The 22,630-nt window shown below is 40.5% G+C and overlaps 2 protein-coding genes across 2 annotated transcripts; both read right to left on the bottom strand.

Moving 5' to 3' along the window:
* Positions 1-10,479: 10,479 nt before the first annotated feature.
* LOC118413647 (cofilin-like) lies at positions 10,480-15,822 on the bottom strand. The gene is made up of 4 exons (XM_035817174.1): positions 15,793-15,822; positions 12,753-12,884; positions 12,186-12,307; positions 10,480-11,590 (listed from the first exon to the last, which is right to left on the bottom strand). Exons 1-4 carry the CDS (start codon positions 15,820-15,822, stop codon positions 11,434-11,436), a joined length of 441 nt encoding a protein of 146 aa, XP_035673067.1. The 3' UTR covers positions 10,480-11,433.
* Positions 15,823-18,110: 2,288 nt separating this feature from the next.
* LOC118412790 (cofilin-like) lies at positions 18,111-22,084 on the bottom strand. The gene is made up of 5 exons (XM_035815812.1): positions 21,771-22,084; positions 20,780-20,832; positions 20,412-20,543; positions 19,846-19,967; positions 18,111-19,245 (listed from the first exon to the last, which is right to left on the bottom strand). Exons 2-5 carry the CDS (start codon positions 20,780-20,782, stop codon positions 19,089-19,091), a joined length of 414 nt encoding a protein of 137 aa, XP_035671705.1. The 5' UTR covers positions 20,783-20,832; positions 21,771-22,084; the 3' UTR covers positions 18,111-19,088.
* Between the last annotated feature and the right edge of the window lie 546 nt (positions 22,085-22,630).

The following is a 22,630-nucleotide window of genomic DNA, read 5'->3' as shown; positions in this document are numbered from 1 at the left end:
CCCCTGACACACATGTAGTCACATCTGTCCCTGATGCTTAATCTATATATTTCACTCTCCTTCTTTGTAAGTATACAATTCTGTATACCACTGTTAAGCAGTTTTACTTTGCAATCAGCCATCGGGCCTGATCTTGTGTCGTACGTAAGTTACCTACAATTTGAATGTTCGAAATTTACGTCAACAAACAACAACAACAACAACACTATAAATGCCTACGTTTGCTCAGGAGCAAATACAGTACTCTCCAAGAAGAGGTTAGGCTCCGGCTGGTTTTTAACGTTTTTTTCTGTCGTTTTTATCGGGCTTTCTAATTTGTAATTTTTCTTGAAGTGCGCCAGGTTTTGACACAGCAAGATATAAAAAAATAGAAAGCCCGATAGAAACGACTAAAAAAACGTTAAAAAACAGCCGTAGCCTAACCTCTGCTTGGAGAGTACAAATACAGTACTTTTCAATCGTACGTCATCAGACGTCGACCTGGAACTTTGTTGATTTTGTGAAGAATGAAAAAAATCTAACCACGCCCTTATAATTATGAATATTCCCTAAGTTGTGTCGACGTGGAAGCTGATCCACATCTCTGATTTGTTTGTTGATGGTCGTGGCAATCTCAAGCTGCGATTTACACGTAACAATATGTCCTGAACAAACCTTCGAGAGTATGTTATAGCTTTGATCTGATGAGATAGATGGACAATTCAAGAGAAATAATCGATAAAAGGAAAGGTTAAACGAAAATACATGTATTCTCTATATAGAGAAATATCTTGAACTTTGTGACTTTGAGCAGTGTTCTGCTACCTGTAAGATTAGAATTAGTGCCCACCCCCTGGAAATCGAAAAAGGGAGATATATGAAACTACCTGTGTCTGAGAGGATTTGTAAATATTGCCATTCGAATGCTATGGAAGACGAAAGTCATTTCATCTCTAATTGTTCATTTTATGATGATATAAGAAACCAACTATTCATGAGGGTATCTAAAATACACGCTTACTTTCTAACTATCCCTGAGAATGAGAAATCAATCCTATTATTAAAATCAAAGAACCTACATATTATAGAAGTAGTGGGTAAATTCGTCTTCCACTGCCTAAAACGAAGAACGAAAAACTAGCATCATGTACACTTAAGTATCACAACATAGTCATAGCATGTAGTTATAAGCACCATTGTACGTTCCTTATTATACGTGTTATTTGTGCTCGCAATTAGCCCTCGGGCATGAACTCGCAACAAATATGTACATGACGTATTGCAGGTCAATCTAAGAGGCACAGCGATATTTTTGTTGTTACTGTTGATGTTGAACAGGAACTATACACGGATGTGTCGGAACATAAGGGCAGAGCTAACACGTACTAATCTGGCACCAGGTCTATGTCTATACTCGCCTATTGTGAGGGACATCTGGGATTTTTGCCCGATAGGGTATGATAAACGATTTACAAAAACAGTGATACTTGAAGTTAAGAACTAGACGTTAGTCTCCAGAGCTGTACCTGTACGGTAAGTAGCTTTTAGTTCTATGTATTATAGGTGGACTTGCACCTGGTTAGTTGTGGTTTGGCATGGAGGGAGGTGTACTTTTCATGTTGGAAGGTATCTCTTCGGAAGGTATAAAGCTGTAAGTTCATTACGTGTTTGTGTATGAGTGTGTGTGTGTGTGTGTGTGTGTGTGTGTGTGTGTGTGTGTGTGTGTGTGTGTGTGTGTGTGTGTGTGTGTGTGTGTGTGTGTGTGTGTGTGTGCGCGCGCGCGTTTGTGTATGTGTGTGAGTTTCGGGGCAATAACATTAGAATGGATGGTTTGACATCATTACTGAGTTCTTAATAACAAACATCTAAAGGTACGTTATGGGCCTCCTATTAGCTTCCTTAGGTACTGCAGCAGACTGTGAAATATAGATTGAAGTGGTGAAGACCAGGATAAAGTGGTGAACGTTTGCCCTCCAACATGCTTGTTTACATAGTCGAAGAGAAAAATCCAGAAAGGATTTTAAAGACAATACTCACGTGACATATAGAAAAACGCAACCTCCTACTTGTGTGATTTCATCATATATTTAATCATGCTTGACTGTGTAAAACGTCTACTTAGAAACTAAATGCTTTCCTACTATTCGAGATTCTTCACTTTGCTCGGCAATTACTTCTTCACTTTCACTGCTTTCTCCCGCATAGAAAACCGAACTGAGAACGTCATTTGTGAAACTTAAAAATAAATCTTTAATACTGCGACTACATTTAACTTGTGACATGTCACTTAATCAAGCATGCCGACCGAGTGGCGTGCTCAGATCAACATGCGTTGTCGACGTCACAAGATAGTGTTGACGGTCGTGGCGGCTTTGCTCCTGATGATGACACTGTCACGCAAGCATCTACTACCCACAATGTTTTGGTCCAGCGATAAAATAGGAGCTGCAAGGAAAGATGGGTACGCATACGTTTATTTCTTTTCTGTACAAAATGAGAAATGATTTTATTGACTTCTCTGTTTTTCTTTCTATTCATTATAACGTTATACAATAAGTTGATTAAATGGATGATTGATTGATTGATGGGTTATAAAGTCGGTCTATTAAAAGAATAACTTGCTGGACAGATCTTGGGCGCTATATTTTTTGGAACATTTGTATCCGTATACATATGAATGTAGTTGACTCTTTACAATTTTGCAAGATCCATCTATCCAGAGCTTTGTTATCAACCAAAGTATACCTTATAAATGCAGGTTGAAGACAGAGATGACTTATAATACCACTTACAGTATCATGACGACACGGACTTCAGACAACGCCGAAGCAAGCAAACAAGTCAAGATACACACACAGGCTCTGGGCAACAATGCCGTAACCGATGAGCCAAACGATCGCAAGACCAACACAATCTTGGGAGGAAGGATTCGCACACACAATAGTTTCAGGAAACGACCAAACAATAATTCTATGAAAGGACCAGAACAAGATGATGTTGGTACAACCAACACATGCAAAGAAAAGACAAACCTTGTTTTCTTGAAGACCCACAAGACGGCCAGTTCTACTGTACAAAACATAATCATGCGATTCGGCAGTACCAGAAACCTCACCTTTGCTCTACCAAATGGTGGACACCAAATGGCCTGGCCAAGATTATTTCGGAAGTCATTTGTGCTGCAAGAGCACATTGCGACGAAAAACACCACCTACAATATCCTCTGCCACCACATGCGGTTTCATCACGAGCACATTCGAGAACTTATGCCAGACGATACTGTATATATCACCATCATTAGGGACCCAGTTTACATGTTTGAATCGATACATGCGATTCGACAAAGATTTCCGGATCAAAAATACTACTGAGCCTTTAAAGACATTTCTCGAACAGCCGTCTTTCTATGTTAAGTTCGGTAAGAAAAGACCTACTGCGCTATACCGTAACCCCATGTTGTTTGAATTTGGGAATATCAGGACAGAGTCTGACACAGAACAAAGCATAGAATTTGACATTGATCGAATCGAGAAAATATTTTCTGTTGTCATGATAGCAGACCATTTTGAAGAGTCCTTGGTTTTGCTAAAACACACTCTTTGCTGGGATATCAATGACGTCACGTTTTTCAAGATGAACGCTCGAGGAAATGAATCCATACGTAGCATGACAGCAGATATGGCGGGGAAAATCCGCCAATGGGACAGGGCGGATGTCATGTTGTTTGATCACTTCAACAAAACATTGTGGTCCAAGCTTTCCAAGCTCCCCTTCGACTGGAGAAAAGAGGTGGAAGTTTTAAAGGCTAGGAATCTGCAATTACAAGACGAGTGTCTTCAGTCTGACAGTGTTAGTAAAGCAAAGATAAACGACAAGCGCTTTAAGGTTTTCCAGCCAGCCGGCATTCATATAGAATATTTCCAGTTGAAGGAAAATGCCCTGATGAACGAGACTTGTGTAAACATGGCAAAATCAGAAATACCATTTACACGTGAGCTACAAGAACAAGCGAAGAATTCCTAAATTAGATTTTAACTAATTTGACACTAAGTCTAGTATTCTAATAGCACATAGGAACATGTTTTGACTACATTGGAACTACAATAAATGTATACTCTTAACTAGAGTTCGGCGACCTCATACTTCCATAAAATATTCAGAAATTTTCTAAATTTTAAGCAAATGACTGGCACATTTACATGATTTATGCATGTTGATGTTCATCATTGACTAACATATACATGTCACAAGTATAAAATTCCCATAATTTATCATTAAGCGTTTTTGTAATTTTTGCATAAACTATGCAAGTCAGTTCCTCATTAGCATATTTGGTATCTGCTTATGTTCCATCTATCATAATTTACATGTGTTACATTTATTGAAGTCCAGCTATTGAAAACAATAGAATTATGCAAGTTCCACATTCTTGTTGACAGACAGACAGACAGACAGGCAGACTCACAAACACTAGTGAAAATATGACCTCCATGATATTTCATGGAGGTAACAAACTTACGCAAACCTGACATCGATAAAAACAATTGTTTATTTCTGTAACAAAAGACATTACTAATGTACAGAAAAAATATATTGTCAAATCCGAGTAAACACAATTTTGAATTTTCAAGTAAAGTGGAATTCTTTATCACGCACATTTTCAATAAATATAAAACAAGTTATACAGTCAAACCTGCCCGAGCGACCACCTCTTCTCAGCGACCACCTGGCCATTTCGACCGCTTTTTCTCGGTCCCGATTTTTTTCCCATTGACTTAAGCATTAAGAGACCTTTTCTCAACGACCACCTGGCCAACGCGACCGCGACCGGTCCAAATTTGGACCCATAACGACCGCATAATTTTCAAAATTGAAGTTTTCATCGATTTTCTGATGATAACTAGCGTGATTTTGTGCCGAAATCGGCCAGTTTGCGTCGGATTTTGACTGCCATTACGATGTTATGTTTAGAATAAAGATGGCGGCGGTCAATGAGTTGGTCAATGGGGCAGTCTACTGTAATATGGGAGGAAATTTCGTTGTAAGAAAATCCGAATTTAGTTATATTTCAGCCATACCATAGATATGGTGAAATATATTGTATTCGTAATGTTTCTTTCTTTCTTTCTTTCTTTCTCCTGTCAAATCTTCAGAACACGGTATCTCCGTTGTTCCTCAACCGAATGACTTGAAATTTGGCACAAGGGTAGAGTGGGCCAATACCTTAGGACGTTTTCTTCATTTTTCCCATATCTGTCTCTTAAATGATTTTATTAAGGTTTTTGGGTCATCTTAAGACCAAAACTGTATATTTGGGCCCCCTGTACCCTGGTATTATAACCGAATGAGCTGAAATTTGGCACAGATGTGCCTTGATAATTCCCCCATATAGATTCAATATCAGTTTTGGTGTACAGTATAAGGAAATGCTTTTTTTGCGATTTTTTTGGTCATTTTTTTTACCAAAAAAGGACACTTTTGGCTCCTGTACCTTGGTTTTAGAACCGGATGACCTGAAATTTAGTATAGGAGTGCCCTAGACATGTGCGCACATGGATTCAATAACACTTGAGGCATACAGTACAACAAAATGCTTAATTTTACGATTATTTGGCCATTTTATGACCAAAAAGTAAACTTTTGGCTCTTGTGCTCTGGTTTTAAAACCAAATGACCTAAATTTTGGTAAAAGGGTGCACTAGATATTTATTCAAATGACACATGTATAATTTTTGTCATAGACTACGTCAAAATGATATATTTGGAGATTTTTTTGTCATTTTCCAATTGCCAGAGGGGTCAATGACCTTAAGGTCGTTGACCCCCAGCTGCAGATTGCACCTACTGGCATATATGTCTATTTAATCTAATTAGATAGGTAACCAATCACTTAGCCCGACTCTATATCCTAAAGAGGGGGGGGGGGGATGGCAGCCAATCAGCGAGCCCGGTGTTATCTGGAAGAGTCCATTATTACACGGAGGGGTTCATTTTTTTTTAAATTCATCATTGGACTGGTGAAGTCTTTCAGTGGATGTATTTTTGGACAGGTCTATTTTGCAATTTTACAGAATGTGTGCTGGAAGAGTCTATTCTCGCACGGAGGGGGATTTTTCAAAATTCATATTTTGGACTTTGGTGACTTCTAGTTTGTCAAAGTCTTTCAGTAGGGTTATTTTTGGACTGGTCTAATTTGCAATTTTACATGGGTGTTCTGGAAGAGTCCATTCTTGCATAGAGGGGGCTTTTTTAAAAATCCATTTTTTGGACTTCAGTGATTATGTCAAAGTCTTATTTTAGCGGATGTATTTTTGGACTGCTCTACTTTACATGGAAGAGTCCATTTTTTGCACACGGAAGGGGGATTTTTTCAAATTCAGTTTTGAACGGGTGATAATTCAAAATTAAATTTTTAGTGGAAGTGTTTTTAGACTGGTCTATTATACCTTTTCATGCACTGGGACCTTTTTTGCTTAATTCAATTTTGGATTTGGTTTCTTATTTAAAAGGCCATGGTTTCAGTGGGAGTATTTCTGGACTGGTCTATTGTGAAAATTCACATTGGGTGCACTGGAGTCCATTCTTGAACGGGGGAATTTTGTAAGATTCATTTTTGGGTTAAACCGTCATTATATTTCAGCCATACATAGTATGGTGAAATATATTGTATTCGTAATGTTTCTTTCTTTCTTTCTTTCTCCTGTCAAATCTTCAAAGTGATTCATCTCCGCCGTTCCTGGACCGAATGACCTGAAATTTGGCACAGGGGTAGAATGGGCCAATACCTTGATGTTTTTTTTCTCAGTTTTTTTCATATCTGCATCTAAAATGATTTTATTGAGGTTTAAAGGTCATGTTTTGACCAAAATAAAATATATTGTCCCCCTGTACCCTGGTCTTACAATGGAATGGCCTGAAATTTGGTGTAGATAGGCATTAGATGGTTGGTAAAATGATCCAAGTAAAAGTTTTGACATAAACTACTTTAAAATAATTAATTTTGGCACTTTTCTGAGGGGTAATTTGTTTTCTTTTGGCCTCCTGGCGTGACCTTCCGTGACCCCGCACAGAGCCCACACCTGTGCGCGAAGAGGGCGATGGCTAATTAATATTCATAAGCGGGGCCCCACGATTCCGTATATACTGCAGTGTTCCCGCCAGAATTTTTTTCGGGGGCCGCCGAAGAACGTCGAAGGCCCCGGCCCGGCAGGGTCCAGGGGCAGAGCCCCGTCGGGGGTCCCAGGGGGGCGAAGCCCGCCTGAAACTCTTGCACTTTAGGCTGTTCAGAAGGCTTAGTGTATCAGTTTTTAGGGGCATTTCTGTAATAATCACAGCAGTCACTTAACTTCTCTTCAGGAGTTTAGCGTAACAGTATTTCAGGTCAAACCGTCAAAGGCAACTAAAAACAAACTTTAACGTTAATGACTTCAACAGTACTTATAACTTTTGTCCGGTTTGCCATCCGAAGTTGAATCGCTATCGATGGTATTTTCGCTGCACTGTTAGCTCCGTATGTTTTTAGAAGGTTCCGTTTATCACAGAACTGCTGTTGTTTCAGAAATCTCACGGACTTATACTTTAAAATTATTAATTTTGGCACTTTTCTGATGGGAAATTTGTTTTCTTTTGGCCTCCTGACGTGACCTTCTGTGACCCCGCACGGAGCCCACACCTGTGCGCGAAGAGGGCGAAGGCTAATTAATATTCATAAGCGGGGCCTCACGATTCCGTATATATACTGCAGTGTTCCCGCCAGAATTTTTTACAGCGTCGGCACAGGGGGCCCGGGGTCCACCGAAGAACGCCGAAGGCCCCGGCCCGGCAGGGTCCAGGGGCAGAGCCCCGTTGGGGGAAACCGTCTTGCACTTTGGGCTATTCAGAAGGCTTATTGTATCAGTTTTTAGGGGCATTTCTGTGATGCGATGGTATATTTTCCCTGCGCTGTTAGCTCCGTACGTTTTTAGAAGGTTCCGTTTATCACAGAACTGCTGTTGTTTCAGAAATCTCACGGACTTATGCTTACAAACACGTAAATTGCTAACTTGCAACCAGCGCTTTACTATATACAGTAAATTTCAGCACTTTTCTGAGGGAAAATTGGTTTTCTTTCGGCCTTTTGCCGTGACGTCACCCCGCAGAGCCCCGCACGTGCAAGTTAAATGAATTTAACGAGCCAGCCAATCAGCGAAAAGGAAGACGAAGTCTGATTAATATTCAATAGCGGGGCCTTCCAACCCCGTGTATATAGAAACACGTGCATATCTTGACAACACAGCGGACGAATGTCACCTTACGCCCGGTTTTATATACATGTATATATAAAATAGTTTTTTTGCGAGGATTTGGAGTTAACGACAAGGTCATTTGGACGGTAGCAGAGGGTACGCGTTCCTTGAACGTCAGAGTACATGTCTTTGTCGATGAATTTGCTAACATTCCGCGTAGCAATATCAATCATTTTCGGCAGATTTGACTTTGGCAGGGTAAGTTGAGACAATCGAGGAAATGTTACTTGGCGGAAATCGCGGGAAAATTGGCCAGTTTAGATTTGATAAGTAAGTTTAACAATGGCGAGAATGATTATTTCCTCATCAATATTTATCGTTAGAATGTTCTGAACTGTAAATCTAAACAATTGTGTTACCTTTGCAATGTTTATATGAATAAACATACATTTTGCCAGCACGATGTTGCAGCAACATGATAACTTTATGTCTGTATTATGCCACTTTTATTGTTGAAGGCGCGTAAGCAAATGAACAAGCATGACAAAAGAAATGTTATGATACTATTTATTGGGTAACATTCACTTTTATTCACGATTCTAATTTGCAATGCCTGCAAACTCCGATCGGAATCACCCGGACCTTGTACGATTTAAAATGCATTTAACGTGAAATTGGAATTTATGACGAATCCGACACGTTAGTTCAAGGAGCTTTTATCAGATAAAAGCTCCTTGGTTAGTTCAGATTCTTTTCTCAGTAGTCACGCTTCCTATTTTCATAGTTTAAAAACTATCGACAAAGGAAGCGTTAAAGAATGTTTTTCTCCTGGTGCAAACTGTAAACACACGTCACCCACCACTCGTCTCCGATGTGACGAAGCCATTCGCGCCATTTTTATTAGATTTTAGACGGACTCGACAGTCGAGCCGTCCACCGCGGCCTTGGCATCGTTTCCTCGCGATCGGTGTCAGCCCTGACTGCACCGCTGCCCCTTGTCGTTGTCCCTCAACTTAGTTGTAGTAGAAGCAATAGTTTCCGCGTCGTCCACTTCTTGACAGGTCGACGCCTTAGCGAGATACTTGTGTATGTTATCCAGTCCCAAACATCGCAGTTTCTCGGTTTATTTTCGCAAAGTTTCGTGCCTCTTCTTGATTGACGTTATGTTACCGCCTTTGTTGGAGCCGCTGCTGGCTGTGATTGGTCGCAAGTTAATTCGATTTTTCGCATTAAGTGGCACGCCCTGTCTAATCGGTATATCTAAAGACTGCAGCCAAGGCTGTTGTCATGGTAACGACACGTATAACAACATTTGCCACATGCGAATCGGGTTGGGCACGTCTTGTAAAATTAGCGTAGCGGATCCGCTGCAAGTATAAACTTCGACCCCTATATGTTGTTTTTGGTAAGCTTTTGTCGACACATCTTGGCTTCCGGGTATCGCTCCGAGGACGCAAACAGTGAAGCACCCCGGGCAGCTTGACCGATAATGTCATCGCTACGGGCTTTCGAAATTCATTAGGATATTGTGAGATTTTAGGTCCTACAATTTTCTTGCAAATCAGATATGTTAGACCAGATGGTACTTTTTTACTTCCTGTATACTGTATAGGTGTACTTCTCGGGGAAAATTTTGTTTGGAAATACGGCGTCGTTGAAAATAGTCTCTTAACTATACGTTTCAATCGGGGCGAGAAACTGGGGTGTGCCCCTAAATGTTCCATTTTCGAGCAGGGGTTATTTGAGACAGTTAAATGTTGTATGGGAAAAGCTATGGCTGAAATATGCTGTATTTGCTCCTAAGCAAATGTCGGCCTTTCTAGTTGTAACAGAAGTTTTTTTTTTTAAAATCTATATCATTATAAAGTTAATGAATGCTGAAACGTGTATAGCCTCATACTTTTTTAAGAAAGGTCTATGTAGCTCATATCTTTTTAAGAAAGATCTGTGTGAGTGCTTTTGTCTAACTGTACTGTACAATCACCCGTGGGTAAGTACCCTATCGGGACGCACCGGGCATCGAATTCGAAAGGTACACCGTAGTTATTACAGATACGGCGATCAAGAACACAGCGACGCATAAAGGCTTGTATGGTAACTGACAGCATCAAAGTTCCGTTACTGTCTAAAACGTCAGTGTACATCTAATATTGAGCTTTAAAACACTGTATCGTATAAAATCTTGGAGTTAAATTTACAGTGTGCATGTTGTATTTGACATTAAAGACCTCGCTTCTTTGCAGTGTGCTTGCTATTTGCCATTAGACACAACGGAAACCATTTATACTTTGCATCGGGCATGTTTTGAGTCGATACTCTTCTCAGCGACCACCTGTCCAAATCGACCGATTTTTGCCGGTCCCCCGGGTGGTCGTCTTGGGCAGGTTTGACTAGTACATATAAATTGTATTCAATATATATAAAACAACATTTAGTTTGTAGAGCTCACGTATTTTACCTGTGTGTCGCAAATTTGTGTGACAGTAGCGAAACATTTCCGAAGTTACCACAATAATCTGTCACCTACCGGCACGAATAGAAATAGATACCCTGGTAAGAAAACTTAAGATTACCCTCTAAAACTTGACATTACATTATTTAGGATAATTACCGTGTTTTATAAGGAAAATCGCATCTAGTAGTAGAAGTCTTCATTCCATGACATACAATTAAAATATGATTCCATTTGTAGCAAAGAATTCGAAAATATAACGTAGTGCATGTTTTTTTAGTTTGCCATGAGATACAAAATAAAGCCCCAAAGAGGAATCTACTTATTATATATATAACCTTTCGCACTACAAACAATCCTTTGTGGCAATGTCGTAAACCATTGGGCTTAAACCGCAAACTCGTGTACTGGAAAGGCAGGGTCGTAGGGGCAGTGGGTGGTTATCTACGGCGTTTTGGGCACGGTATTAGGAGGCGGATCCCAAATGTCTTCTTCCACTGCCTTGTACCTACCCAATCAAAGTCATGTACCCATTTTTACATCTGGGTGGACTGAGGAAAGTGGTGTTGAGGCTTTTGCACAATGGCTAGTCCGGAATCAGTCCACTCGACCTTGGGTAAGACCTTGTTTTGTAGAATAAGACTTTAGCCGAGTTTGCGATTTGAACCCAGCAGTTAAAAAAAAACTGTAAACCTGCGGGGGAGGGGGCGGGTGATGGCGGCAGCAAAGGATCATGGTAACGGTGAAAGGGGAGAATTGGTGTTATAATATGGGGCACTACTGGCTTGTTTGGAGGATCTTGTCCCTCACTTCATCGAAGTTGAGCTCGTCGCGGTCACTGGCCTGGATCACGACACCCGGACACGTCTTCTTGAGGGCATGGGAGCTCGAGGAATGCATCATCTTGGCCTTGATCTTAATTGTGTCTGGACACCTGGTGAAAAAGGGGAAAAACACTTTAAAACCTAATACCTTTTTAGATAATAGTAGGCTAGCCTCTGAGGCGTCGCCAAAAATCACAAGCGTAGCATGTCCAGAACTCGAGATAACAAACCCGGAAATTCGGCTTCAGTACCATAACAAGCCCATAGGGCTACCAAAATCTAATCGTTTCAAGGTCTTAACAAGGCCTACTTACGTACCAAGTATAAATGTAATCCATTTAGGCATTCTGGAGTTATACTGGTCAACTAACCACACACATAAATGCACACAAACGCTACCTAAAATATAATATTCTAGCGAAAGTAACCAGTCCATATTGATTAAAGATATGATTTACATGTAGCACTGAGAGGGGGATAGCACACTTCCTAGTATTTCTTGCAATACACATCTGATATTGTTTTCATGATATTGTCCACCCCATTTGTTAGCGTATTTCGTGCAATTATCCCGGTGGTGCAACAATGCGAAGTTATTCAGCTAGACCGGGCACCGATTAGGGGATCCCGTGCAATTCACAGCAGTGGCTTCTACTGTCAATCAAATCAGTACAGCCTCATCTTCAAGAAAAAAAAAATACTGACCACTTGACCAGGATCAGCTTGTTACGATCTTGACCCTCCTTGTTCTTGTAGTCAAAGTCGTAAACACTCCAACGGGCCCCGTCTTTCGGGAAACTGGCTTGGAATTCCTCCCAAGTCGACTCCTGCAAGAAGGAACAGACAACAGCATATCAGCTGGTGGTACGGGAGAAACAATTTTCGATGTGACATCAGAGTGATGAATATGTTGGAAAATCGTTTTCTACAAATATGTCCTCCTCATTTCGTTGCCTTGTACAATGCAAATCTGCACATTTATCGCCGTGAAAAAATTGAGGTATAGTTTTTGGTACGTGTGTCTGTGTTTCGGGATATTTGTAATCAGCATAACTTTACGAATCTCTGGAAGGAATGTAATAATAGTTGGTATAGAGATAGGGAATGGAATAATAAAGGTAAAGGTTTTTGGGCCCCCGGTCTTCGACCTTGACACTGCAGAAGAACCATTTTTTGCATCTTGTGTCCCGTGACCATCTTGACGTTGTGGTGGCAGATAGGTTTTAATGGAAGGCAGAACTTGTTTAGGCATACGCCCCCTAGCGGTATTACCTTAACCTTGTCTTCTACGATGATCTTTGTGTCGCAGTTTGACACCTTGAAGGTCACGTATTTGAACTTGTGCTTTTGTTTCACCTCGTCGTAAGCTGTGACCACTTCATCTGTAACTTTGATGCCAGAAGCCTGGAGGAATGGGAAATTACAATTTATGCTATCCGTGTATAACGTTACGTTTAATAGTCGCCATCTACATCTGTCTGCCGGATGTCTGACCGTCACGTGCCTCTGTGACAACCAGAAAGATAATTGTACCGTATGTCATTCTACTAATCATATCTTGTATACGACACTGGCTCTGTGATGAGTAAACATTAGGAAATGAATGTCTTCTGGAGGAGCAGTGTGTTAAAAACAATATTGAGAACAATACATGTATTCATACACAACGTTCGAACAGACCTGTTCCCTTGCTAATCACAATTCACACACAAGCAGGCCAACACGGTAGAGTATTCCTAGTTTAAGCTTGCCTGGGACACTAGGGAGGGAGGAGACTCACAATGACATGTAAAAAAAAGGTGCTCCAAGTAGGAATATCTGGCTAAGTTTGAATACTTATCTAGTGTGCAGTGCGCTGACAAGTTGCGACGAAGCTAAGGGCGGTTGTGATTCGGTGATATTGATATAGATACAGAAGCTGGTTGGTTGTGTTAGATTTACGTATTCAACATAACTCATGAACCTGTGAAAGGATTGTGATGATATTTGATATGTAGGTACGTTTTGGGAAGACAAAGGTCAAAGTCGATTTTAAGCCCAGTCCACATCCTGGATGTTCAGAACACGCCCGGTCTACATCCTGGATATTTAGGATGTGGACAGGGGCTTTTCTGCAATAGGGACGCCGACTGGATGCTATTGCCACGTAACTACAATGTGTCACTATACCAATGAGCTCCTTGTCTATACGAAAAACAACTGACTTTATCCTATTTTGTCTATTATTACCAAAAACATTTGGGGCTGATACATAACATGTGAACATCGAAGTATCGAACATTCTTTTCAGTTCTGTAACACCAGGAACTGAATAAATTCTACAAAAAAACTCTTCCGGGGGGATACAAAGATGGCGCAGCGATTTTATTGTTTGTTGTTACTGTTCAATGTTGAACAGGAACTATACACGGATGTGTCGGAACATAAGGGCAGAGCTAACACGTAGTAGATTGGCACCAGTTCTATGTATATACTCGCCTATTGTGAGGGACATCTGGGATTTTTGCCCAGTAGGGTATGATAAACAATTTACAGAAACAGTGATACTTAAGAACTAGACGTTCGTCTCCAGAACTGCACCTGTACGGTAAGTAGCTTTTAGTTCTATGTATCTTAGATGGACTTGCACCTGTTGAGTTGTGGTTTGGCATGGAGGGAGGTGTACTTATCATTTTGATAGGTATCTCGTCGGAAGCTATAAAGCTGTAAGTTCAATACGTGTATGAGTGTGTGTGTGTGTGTGTGTGTGTGTGTGTGTGTGTGTGTGTGTGTGCGTGTTTGTGTGTGTGTGTGTGTGTGTGTGTGTGCGTGTGCGTGTGCGTGTGCATGTGTGTGTGTGTGTGTGTGTGTGTGCGTTTCCGGGCAATAACTTAAGAATGGATGGTTTGACATCATTAGTGAGTGTTAAGTTCTTCATAACACAAATTAAAGGTATGTTAATTATAGGCCTTCTATTAGCTTCTTTCGGTACTGCAGCAGACTCTGAAATGTAGATTGAAGTGGTGACGACCAGGATAAAGTGGTGAAGTTTTGCCCTCCAACATGCTTGTTTACAATAGTCGAAGAGAATAATCCAGAAAGGATTTTTAAAAAAAGACAATACGCACGTGACATCTAGAGGAACGCAACATCCTACTTGTGTGATTTCATCATATATTTAATCATGTTTGACTGCAAAACGTCTACTTAGAAACTAAATGCCTTCCTACTATTCGAGATTCTTCACTTTGTTCGGCAATTACTTCTTCACTTACACTGCTTTCTCCCGCATAGACAACCGAACTGAGTACGTCATTTGTGAAACTTAAAGATAAATCTTTAATACTGCGACTACATTTAACTTGTGACATGTCGCTTAATTCAGAATGCCGACCGAGTGGCGTGCTCAGATCAACATGCGTTGTCGACGTCACAAGATAGTGTTGCTGCTCGTGGCGGCTTTGCTCCTGATGATGACACTGTCACGCAAGCATCTACTACCCACAAAGTTTTGGTTCGGGGATAAAATAGGAGCTGCAAGGAAAGATGGGTACGCATACGTTTATTTCTTTACTGTACAAAATGAGAAATGATTTTATTGACTTCTCTGTATTTCTTTCTATTCATTATAACGTTATACAATAAGTTGATTAAATGGATGATTTATTGATTGATTGATTGATCGATTGATTGATTGATGGGTTGTAAAGTCGGTCTATTAAAAGAATAACTTGCTGGACAGGTCTTGGGCGCTATATTTTGGGGAAGATTTGTATCCGTATACATATGAATGTATTTCTAATGACTCTTTACAATTTTGCAAGATCCATCTATCCAGAGCTTTGTTATCAACCAAAGTATACCTCATACATGCAGGTTGAAGACAGAGATGACTTGTAATACCACTTACAGTATCATGACGACACGGACTTCAGACAACGCCGAAGCAAGCCAACAAGTCAAGAAACACACACAGGCTCTGGGCAACAATGCCGTAACCGATGAGCCAAACGATCGCAAGACTAACACAATCTTGGGAGGAAGGATTCGCACACACAATAGTTTCAGGAAACGACCAAACAATAATTCTATGAAAGGACCAGAACAAGATGATGTTGGTACAACCAATACATGCAGCGAAAAGACAAACCTTGTTTTCTTGAAGATCCACAAGACGGCCAGTTCTACTGTACAAAACATTATCATGCGATTCGGCAGTACCAGAAACCTCACCATTGCTCTACCAAATGGTGGACACCAAATGGCCTGGCCAAGATTATTTCAGAAGTCATTTGTGCTTCAAGAGCACATTGCGAAGAAAAACACCACCTACAATATCCTCTGCCACCACTTGAGGTTTCATCACGAGCACATTCGAGAACTTATGCCAGACGATACTGTATATATTACCATCATTAGGGACCCAGTCTACATGTTTGAATCGATATTCACTTACATGCGATTCGACAAAGATTTCGGGATGAAAAATACTACTGAGCCTTTAAAGACCTTTCTCGAACAGCCCTCTTTCTATGTTAAGTTCGGTAAGAAAAGACCTACTGGGCGATACCGTAACCCCATGTTGTTTGAATTTGGAAATATCAGGACAGAGTCTGACTCAGAGTCAGAACTGAGTATAGAGTCTGACATTGATCGAATCGAGAAAATATTTTCTCTTGTCATGATAGCAGACCATTTCGAAGAGTCCTTGGTTTTGCTAAAACACACGCTTTGCTGGGATATCAATGACGTCACGTTTTTCAAGATGAACGCACGAGAAAATGAATCTATACGTAGCATGACAGCAGATATGGCGGGAAAAATCCGCCAGTGGAACAGGGCGGATGTCATGTTGTTCGATCACTTCAACAAAACATTGTGGTCCAAGCTTTCCAAGCTCCCCTTTGACTGGAGAAAAGAGGTGGAAGTTTTAAAGGCTAGGAATCTGCAATTACAAGACGAGTGTCTTCAGGCTGACAGTGTTAGTAAAGCAAAGATAAACGACAAGCGCTTTAAGGTTTTCCAGCCAGCCGGCATTCATATAGAACATTTCCAGTTGAAGGAAAATGCTCTGATGAACGAGACTTGTGTAAACATGGCAAAATCAGAAATACCATTTACACGTGAGCTACAAGAACAAGCGAAGAATTCCTAAATCAGATTTTAACTAATTTGACACTAAGTCTAGTATTCTAATAGCACATAGGAACATGTTTTGACTACATTGGAAATACAATAAATGTATACTCTTAACTAGAGTTCGGCGACCTCATACTTCCATAAAATATTCAGAAATTTTCTAAATTTTAAGCAAATGACTGGCACATTTACATGATTTATGCATGTTGATGTTCATCATTGACTAACATATACATGTCACAAGTATAAAATTCCCATAATTTATCATTAAGCGTTTTTGTAATTTTTGCATAAACTATGCAAGTCAGTTCCTCATTAGCATATTTGGTATCTGCTTATGTTCCATCTATCATAATTTACATGTGTTACATTTATTGAAGTCCAGCTATTGAAAACAATAGAATTATGCAAGTTCCACATTCTTGTTGACAGACAGACAGACAGACAGACAGACAGGCAGACTCACAAACACTAGTGAAAATATGACCTCCATGATATTTCATGGAGGTAACAAACTTACGCAAACCTGACATCGATAAAAACAATTGTTTATTTCTGTAACAAAAGACATTACTAATGTACAGAAAAAATATATTGTCAAATCCGAGTAAACACAATTTTGAATTTTCAAGTAAAGTGGAATTCTTTATCACGCACATTTTCAATAAATATAAAACAAGTTATACAGTCAAACCTGCCCGAGCGACCACCTCTTCTCAGCGACCACCTGGCCATTTCGACCGCTTTTTCTCGGTCCCGATTTTTTTCCCATTGACTTAAGCATTAAGAGACCTTTTCTCAACGACCACCTGGCCAACGCGACCGCGACCGGTCCAAATTTGGACCCATAACGACCACATAATTTTCAAAATTGAAGTTTTCATCGATTTTCTGATGATAACTAGCGTGATTTTGTGCCGAAATCGGCCAGTTTGCGTCGGATTTTGACTGCCATTACGATGTTATGTTTAGAATAAAGATGGCGGCGGTCAATGAGTTGGTCAATGGGGCAGTCTACTGTAATATGGGAGGAAATTTCGTTGTAAGAAAATCCGAATTTAGTTGTAACAGAACTTTTTTTTTAAAATCTATATCATTATAAAGTTAATGAATGCTGAAACGTGTATAGCCTCATACTTTTTTAAGAAAGGTCTATGTAGCTCATATCTTTTTAAGAAAGATCTGTGTGAGTGCTTTTGTCTAACTGTACTGTACAATCACCCGTGGGTAAGTACCCTATCGGGACGCACCGGGCATCGAATTCGAAAGGTACACCGTAGTTATTACAGATACGGCGATCAAGAACACAGCGACGCATAAAGGCTTGTATGGTAACTGACAGCATCAAAGTTCCGTTACTGTCTAAAACGTCAGTGTACATCTAATATTGAGCTTTAAAACACTGTATCGTATAAAATCTTGGAGTTAAATTTACAGTGTGCATGTTGTATTTGACATTAAAGACCTCGCTTCTTTGCAGTGTGCTTGCTATTTGCCATTAGACACAACGGAAACCATTTATACTTTGCATCGGGCATGTTTTGAGTCGATACTCTTCTCAGCGACCACCTGTCCAAATCGACCGATTTTTGCCGGTCCCCCGGGTGGTCGTCTTGGGCAGGTTTGACTAGTACATATAAATTGTATTCAATATATATAAAACAACATTTAGTTTGTAGAGCTCACGTATTTTACCTGTGTGTCGCAAATTTGTGTGACAGTAGCGAAACATTTCCGAAGTTACCACAATAATCTGTCACCTACCGGCACGAATAGAATTAGATACCCTGGTAAGAAAACTTAAGATTACCCTCTAAAACTTGACATTACATTATTTAGGATAATTGAAAAACTGAACTGAACTGACCGTGTTTTATAAGGAAAATCGCATCTAGTAGTAGAAGTCTTCATTCCATGACATACAATTAAAATGTAATTCCATTTGTAGCAAAGAATTCGAAAACATAACGTAGTGCATGTTTTTTTAGTTTGCCATGAGATACAAAATAAAGCCCCAAAGAGGAATGTACTCATTATATATATATAACCTTTCACACTACATACAATCCTTTGTGGCAGTGTTGTAAACCATTGGGCTTAAACCGCAAACTCGTGTACTGGAAAGGCAGGGTCGTAGGGGCAGTGGGTGGTTATCTACGGCGTTTTGGGCACGGTATTAGGAGGCAGATCCCAAATGTCTCCTTCCACTGCCTTGTACCTACCCAATCAAAGTCATGTACCCATTTTTACATCTGGGTGGACTGAGGAAAGTGGTGTTGAGGCTTTTGCACAATGGCTAGTCCAGAATCAGTCCACTCGACCTTGTGTAAGACCTTGTTTTGTAGAATAAGACTTTAGCCGAGTTTGCGATTTGAACCCAGCAGTTTAAAAAAAAAACTGTAAACCTGCGGGGGAGGGGGGCGGATGATGGCGGCAGCAAAGGATCATGGTAACGGTGAAAGGGGAGAATTGGTGTTATAATATGGGGCACTACTGGCTTGTTTGGAGGATCTTGTCCCTCACTTCATCGAAGTTGAGCTCGTCGCGGTCACTGGCCTGGATCACGACACCCGGACACGTCTTCTTGAGGGCATGGGAGCTCGAGGAATGCATCATCTTGGCCTTGATCTTAATTGTGTCTGGACACCTGGTGAAAAAGGGGAAAAACACTTTAAAACCTAATACCTTTTTAGATAATAGTAGGCTAGCCTCTGAGGCGTCGCCAAAAATCACAAGCGTAGCATGTCCAGAACTCGAGATAACAAACCCGGAAATTCGGCTTCAGTACCATAACAAGCCCATAGGGCTACCAAAATCTAATCGTTTCAAGGTCTTAACAAGGCCTACTTACGTACCAAGTATAAATGTAATCCATTTAGGCATTCTGGAGTTATACTGGTCAACTAACCACACACATAAATGCACACAAACGCTACCTAAAATATAATATTCTAGCGAAAGTAACCAGTCCATATTGATTAAAGATATGATTTACATGTAGCACTGAGAGGGGGATAGCACATACACTTCCTAGTATTTCTTGCAATACACATCTGATATTGTTTTCATGATATTGTCCACCCCATTTGTTAGCGTATTTCGTGCAATTATCCCGGTGGTGCAACAATGCGAAGTTATTCAGCTAGACCGGGCACCGATTAGGGGATCCCGTGCAATTCACAGCAGTGGCTTCTACTGTCAATCAAATCAGTACAGCCTCATCTTCAAGAAAAAAAAAAATACTGACCACTTGACCAGGATCAGCTTGTTACGATCTTGACCCTCCTTGTTCTTGTAGTCAAAGTCGTAAACACTCCAACGGGCCCCGTCTTTCGGGAAACTGGCTTGGAATTCCTCCCAAGTCGACTCCTGCAAGAAGGAACAGACAACAGCATATCAGCTGGTGGTACGGGAGAAACAATTTTCGATGTGACATCAGAGTGCTGAATATGTTGGAAAATCGTTTTCTACAAATATGTCCTCCTCATTTCGTTGCCTTGTACAATGCAAATCTGCACATTTATCGCCGTGAAAAAATTGAGGTATAGTTTTTGGTACGTGTGTCTGTGTTTCGGGATATTTGTAATCAGCATAACTTTACGAATCTCTGGAAGGAATGTAATAATAGTTGGTATAGAGATAGGGAATGGAATAATAAAGGTAAAGGTTTTTGGGCCCCCGGTCTTCGACCTTGACACTGCAGAAGAACCATTTTTTGTATCTTGTGTCCCGTGACCATCTTGACGTTTTGGTGGCAGATAGCTTTTGATGCAAGGTAGAACTTGTTTAGGCATACGCCCCTAGCGGCCTTACCTTAACCTTGTCTTCTACGATGATCTTTGTGTCGCAGTTTGACACCTTGAAGGTCACGTATTTGAACTTGTGCTTTTGTTTCACCTCGTCGTAAGCTGTGACCACTTCATCTGTAACTTTGATGCCAGAAGCCTGGAGGAATGGGAAATTACAATTTATGCTACACTAGTACTGCCTGAAGGCATAATAGTAACTGACACACCAGTTTTAGTAGCCTCCATTGCAGAATTCGAGCGAGGCTCGCTTTTATTTTAAGGGGGGGGGGGGCGCTGTTTGGTTAGTTTCAAATTGGGCTAAGATTCTGAAATGCCGGGATTTAACGAACTTAAAATTTCTTCAAACTACTCAGAAATCAACCAAAGACTCACCATAATTATCCTCTTGGTTGTTCAGAATATCGATTTGAAACGAGGATAAGGACCTATAGTAAAGAAAGATGAAAAAAGATATGGTTATTATGTTGTTATAACAATACTATGATGCACATGTATGCATGCGAGCTGTTAAACTTTCTCGTTAACTGTCAGTACTTAGTACTGGATTATGGCCATGTAAGTTTTTTTTTAACCGAGGAGATGTTTGATGTGACTTAGTATTGTCACACAGTACCATTGTATGTACGAGCTGTTCGGTACACTTTGGACTATGCCCTGAATAAACAGACCCGCTACGGAAGAACACCTTCACCATACATGGAGTCATCAGAAACCTGGTAAGTGCAGGTAAAACAATACTTGGACCTGGCTCGATGAATAGACCGATCCTGGTTGTTCATCACAATTAGCAGCGCAACCAATGATAGCACGACAATTAACTGCTCGACCAATCACAGAGTGGGACCATGTCCCTTAACTATTGAAGCATTTTCATGTTTCTATTTTGCATTTCTACGATTTGACGAAGGTGGGTTGTGGACTAATCTTTAGAATTCACATATTCCAGACAAAAATGTGATTTTGTGTCGTCGTTTGTAGTGTTTGGTAGGCTCAGAACCTAGAAGTCCCTGTTTCGATACTCGCCATGCCCCCGGTGTTGTGCCCTTAGGAAAGGCACTTTACACGACTTTCATTCAAAGTGGAGTGACGCCCACCGAGCCTTTTCGGCCAATGTGTTAATAGTGTGCCAAAATACACGGAGAATTGGTACGCTAATGTCCACATGTATATGCAAGCATTTGTAATCGTAATTTTTCAACACTATTTTGCCAAACCCAGCAAGCCAGTTCCTGACTTAAAATCTGTAAGATACAGACACTAGAGCCTGAAGAATACTTCGAATTACGAAAATAAATTCTCGTCTACATATACAGACATGCACTGAGTTATGGTACATATATATATATATTGAACGATAACTTACTTTGTTAGACACAATACTCCAGTGGTAGGTACCGCTCTGCAGAATGGATGTCACCGACCAACCTGAATTGGCGATCTCGAAGTACTGGCCAAAATCTGCGGATTTTCCCCTTTTATACATCCAGTGGGACATGAATTCATCATGTTTTGCATGAGTCACTTTCTTTACTGAACAGCCTGGTCAGACGACGATTTCGCTGGGGGTTCTTATCCTTTAGGCTCCATTTATGGATATAGCCATGCTCCCTAGTTCCATAAATGGGCACAACCATATGTAGTGCTGTAGAAACCCAAGCGAAGATCGATCTGACCTCGATAGTGCACCTCTGACTCATAGTACACGATATGGACCAACAGATGATGTAATGTGTTTGGATTATTTCTACGCTTGGCGTATGACGATGTAAGGGGCTGTATGTGTCATTCCTTATTTGGGATGGTGACGTAATCCCATATTTTAGAGGAGGAGGGTAGTGGTGTAAGGCTTGAGCATTAGACACCCCAAAATTAAGAATTCACGTATTAAGAAATTCAGAAATGTAAGAGTGACTCGGTGTGCTTGTTAACAAAAGTAAGCCGCATATATCGAAGTATGCTTTATTTTTTCTCGGTTAACGTTACATTGACCACTTCCCAAATCTAACTTTCTGTCACTGTCTTAATCTTTGCCTATAGCTACGAGAGGACATTGTTCCTTTACAATTGACAAATAGGAACAAAATTTTTTACGTGCGTAGATGTCGTCCATATAGTTAACGCTAGTTCACCTTTATCCGCAACTGTAACCTATGTCCGTTCTTTTTAAGAACAAGGTATTTAGGAATATCAAGTCGACGGACGGTGGTTTCAAACTGCAATTAA

Source organism: Branchiostoma floridae, chromosome 4 (assembly GCF_000003815.2).
Source record: "Branchiostoma floridae strain S238N-H82 chromosome 4, Bfl_VNyyK, whole genome shotgun sequence".
Classification (NCBI taxonomy): domain Eukaryota; kingdom Metazoa; phylum Chordata; class Leptocardii; order Amphioxiformes; family Branchiostomatidae; genus Branchiostoma; species Branchiostoma floridae.
This window is presented reverse-complemented; position numbering and strand designations above follow the sequence as displayed.

Excerpts from the sequence above, each read along its gene's own strand:
- LOC118413647 (XM_035817174.1), bottom strand. The coding sequence starts at position 15,822 with ATGAAACCTCAAGTGGTGGCAGAGGATATT. Across the intron at positions 12,885-15,792 it reads AAGTGGTGGCAGAGGATATT|GCTTCTGGCATCAAAGTTAC; the intron begins GTAGGTGGTGTT and ends CCATTCCTCCAG. Across the intron at positions 12,308-12,752 it reads TCGTAGAAGACAAGGTTAAG|GAGTCGACTTGGGAGGAATT; the intron begins GTAATACCGCTA and ends TCCTTCTTGCAG.
- LOC118412790 (XM_035815812.1), bottom strand. Across the intron at positions 19,968-20,411 it reads TCGTAGAAGACAAGGTTAAG|GAGTCGACTTGGGAGGAATT; the intron begins GTAAGGCCGCTA and ends TCCTTCTTGCAG. Across the intron at positions 19,246-19,845 it reads AAGCTGATCCTGGTCAAGTG|GTGTCCAGACACAATTAAGA; the intron begins GTCAGTATTTTT and ends CTTTTTCACCAG.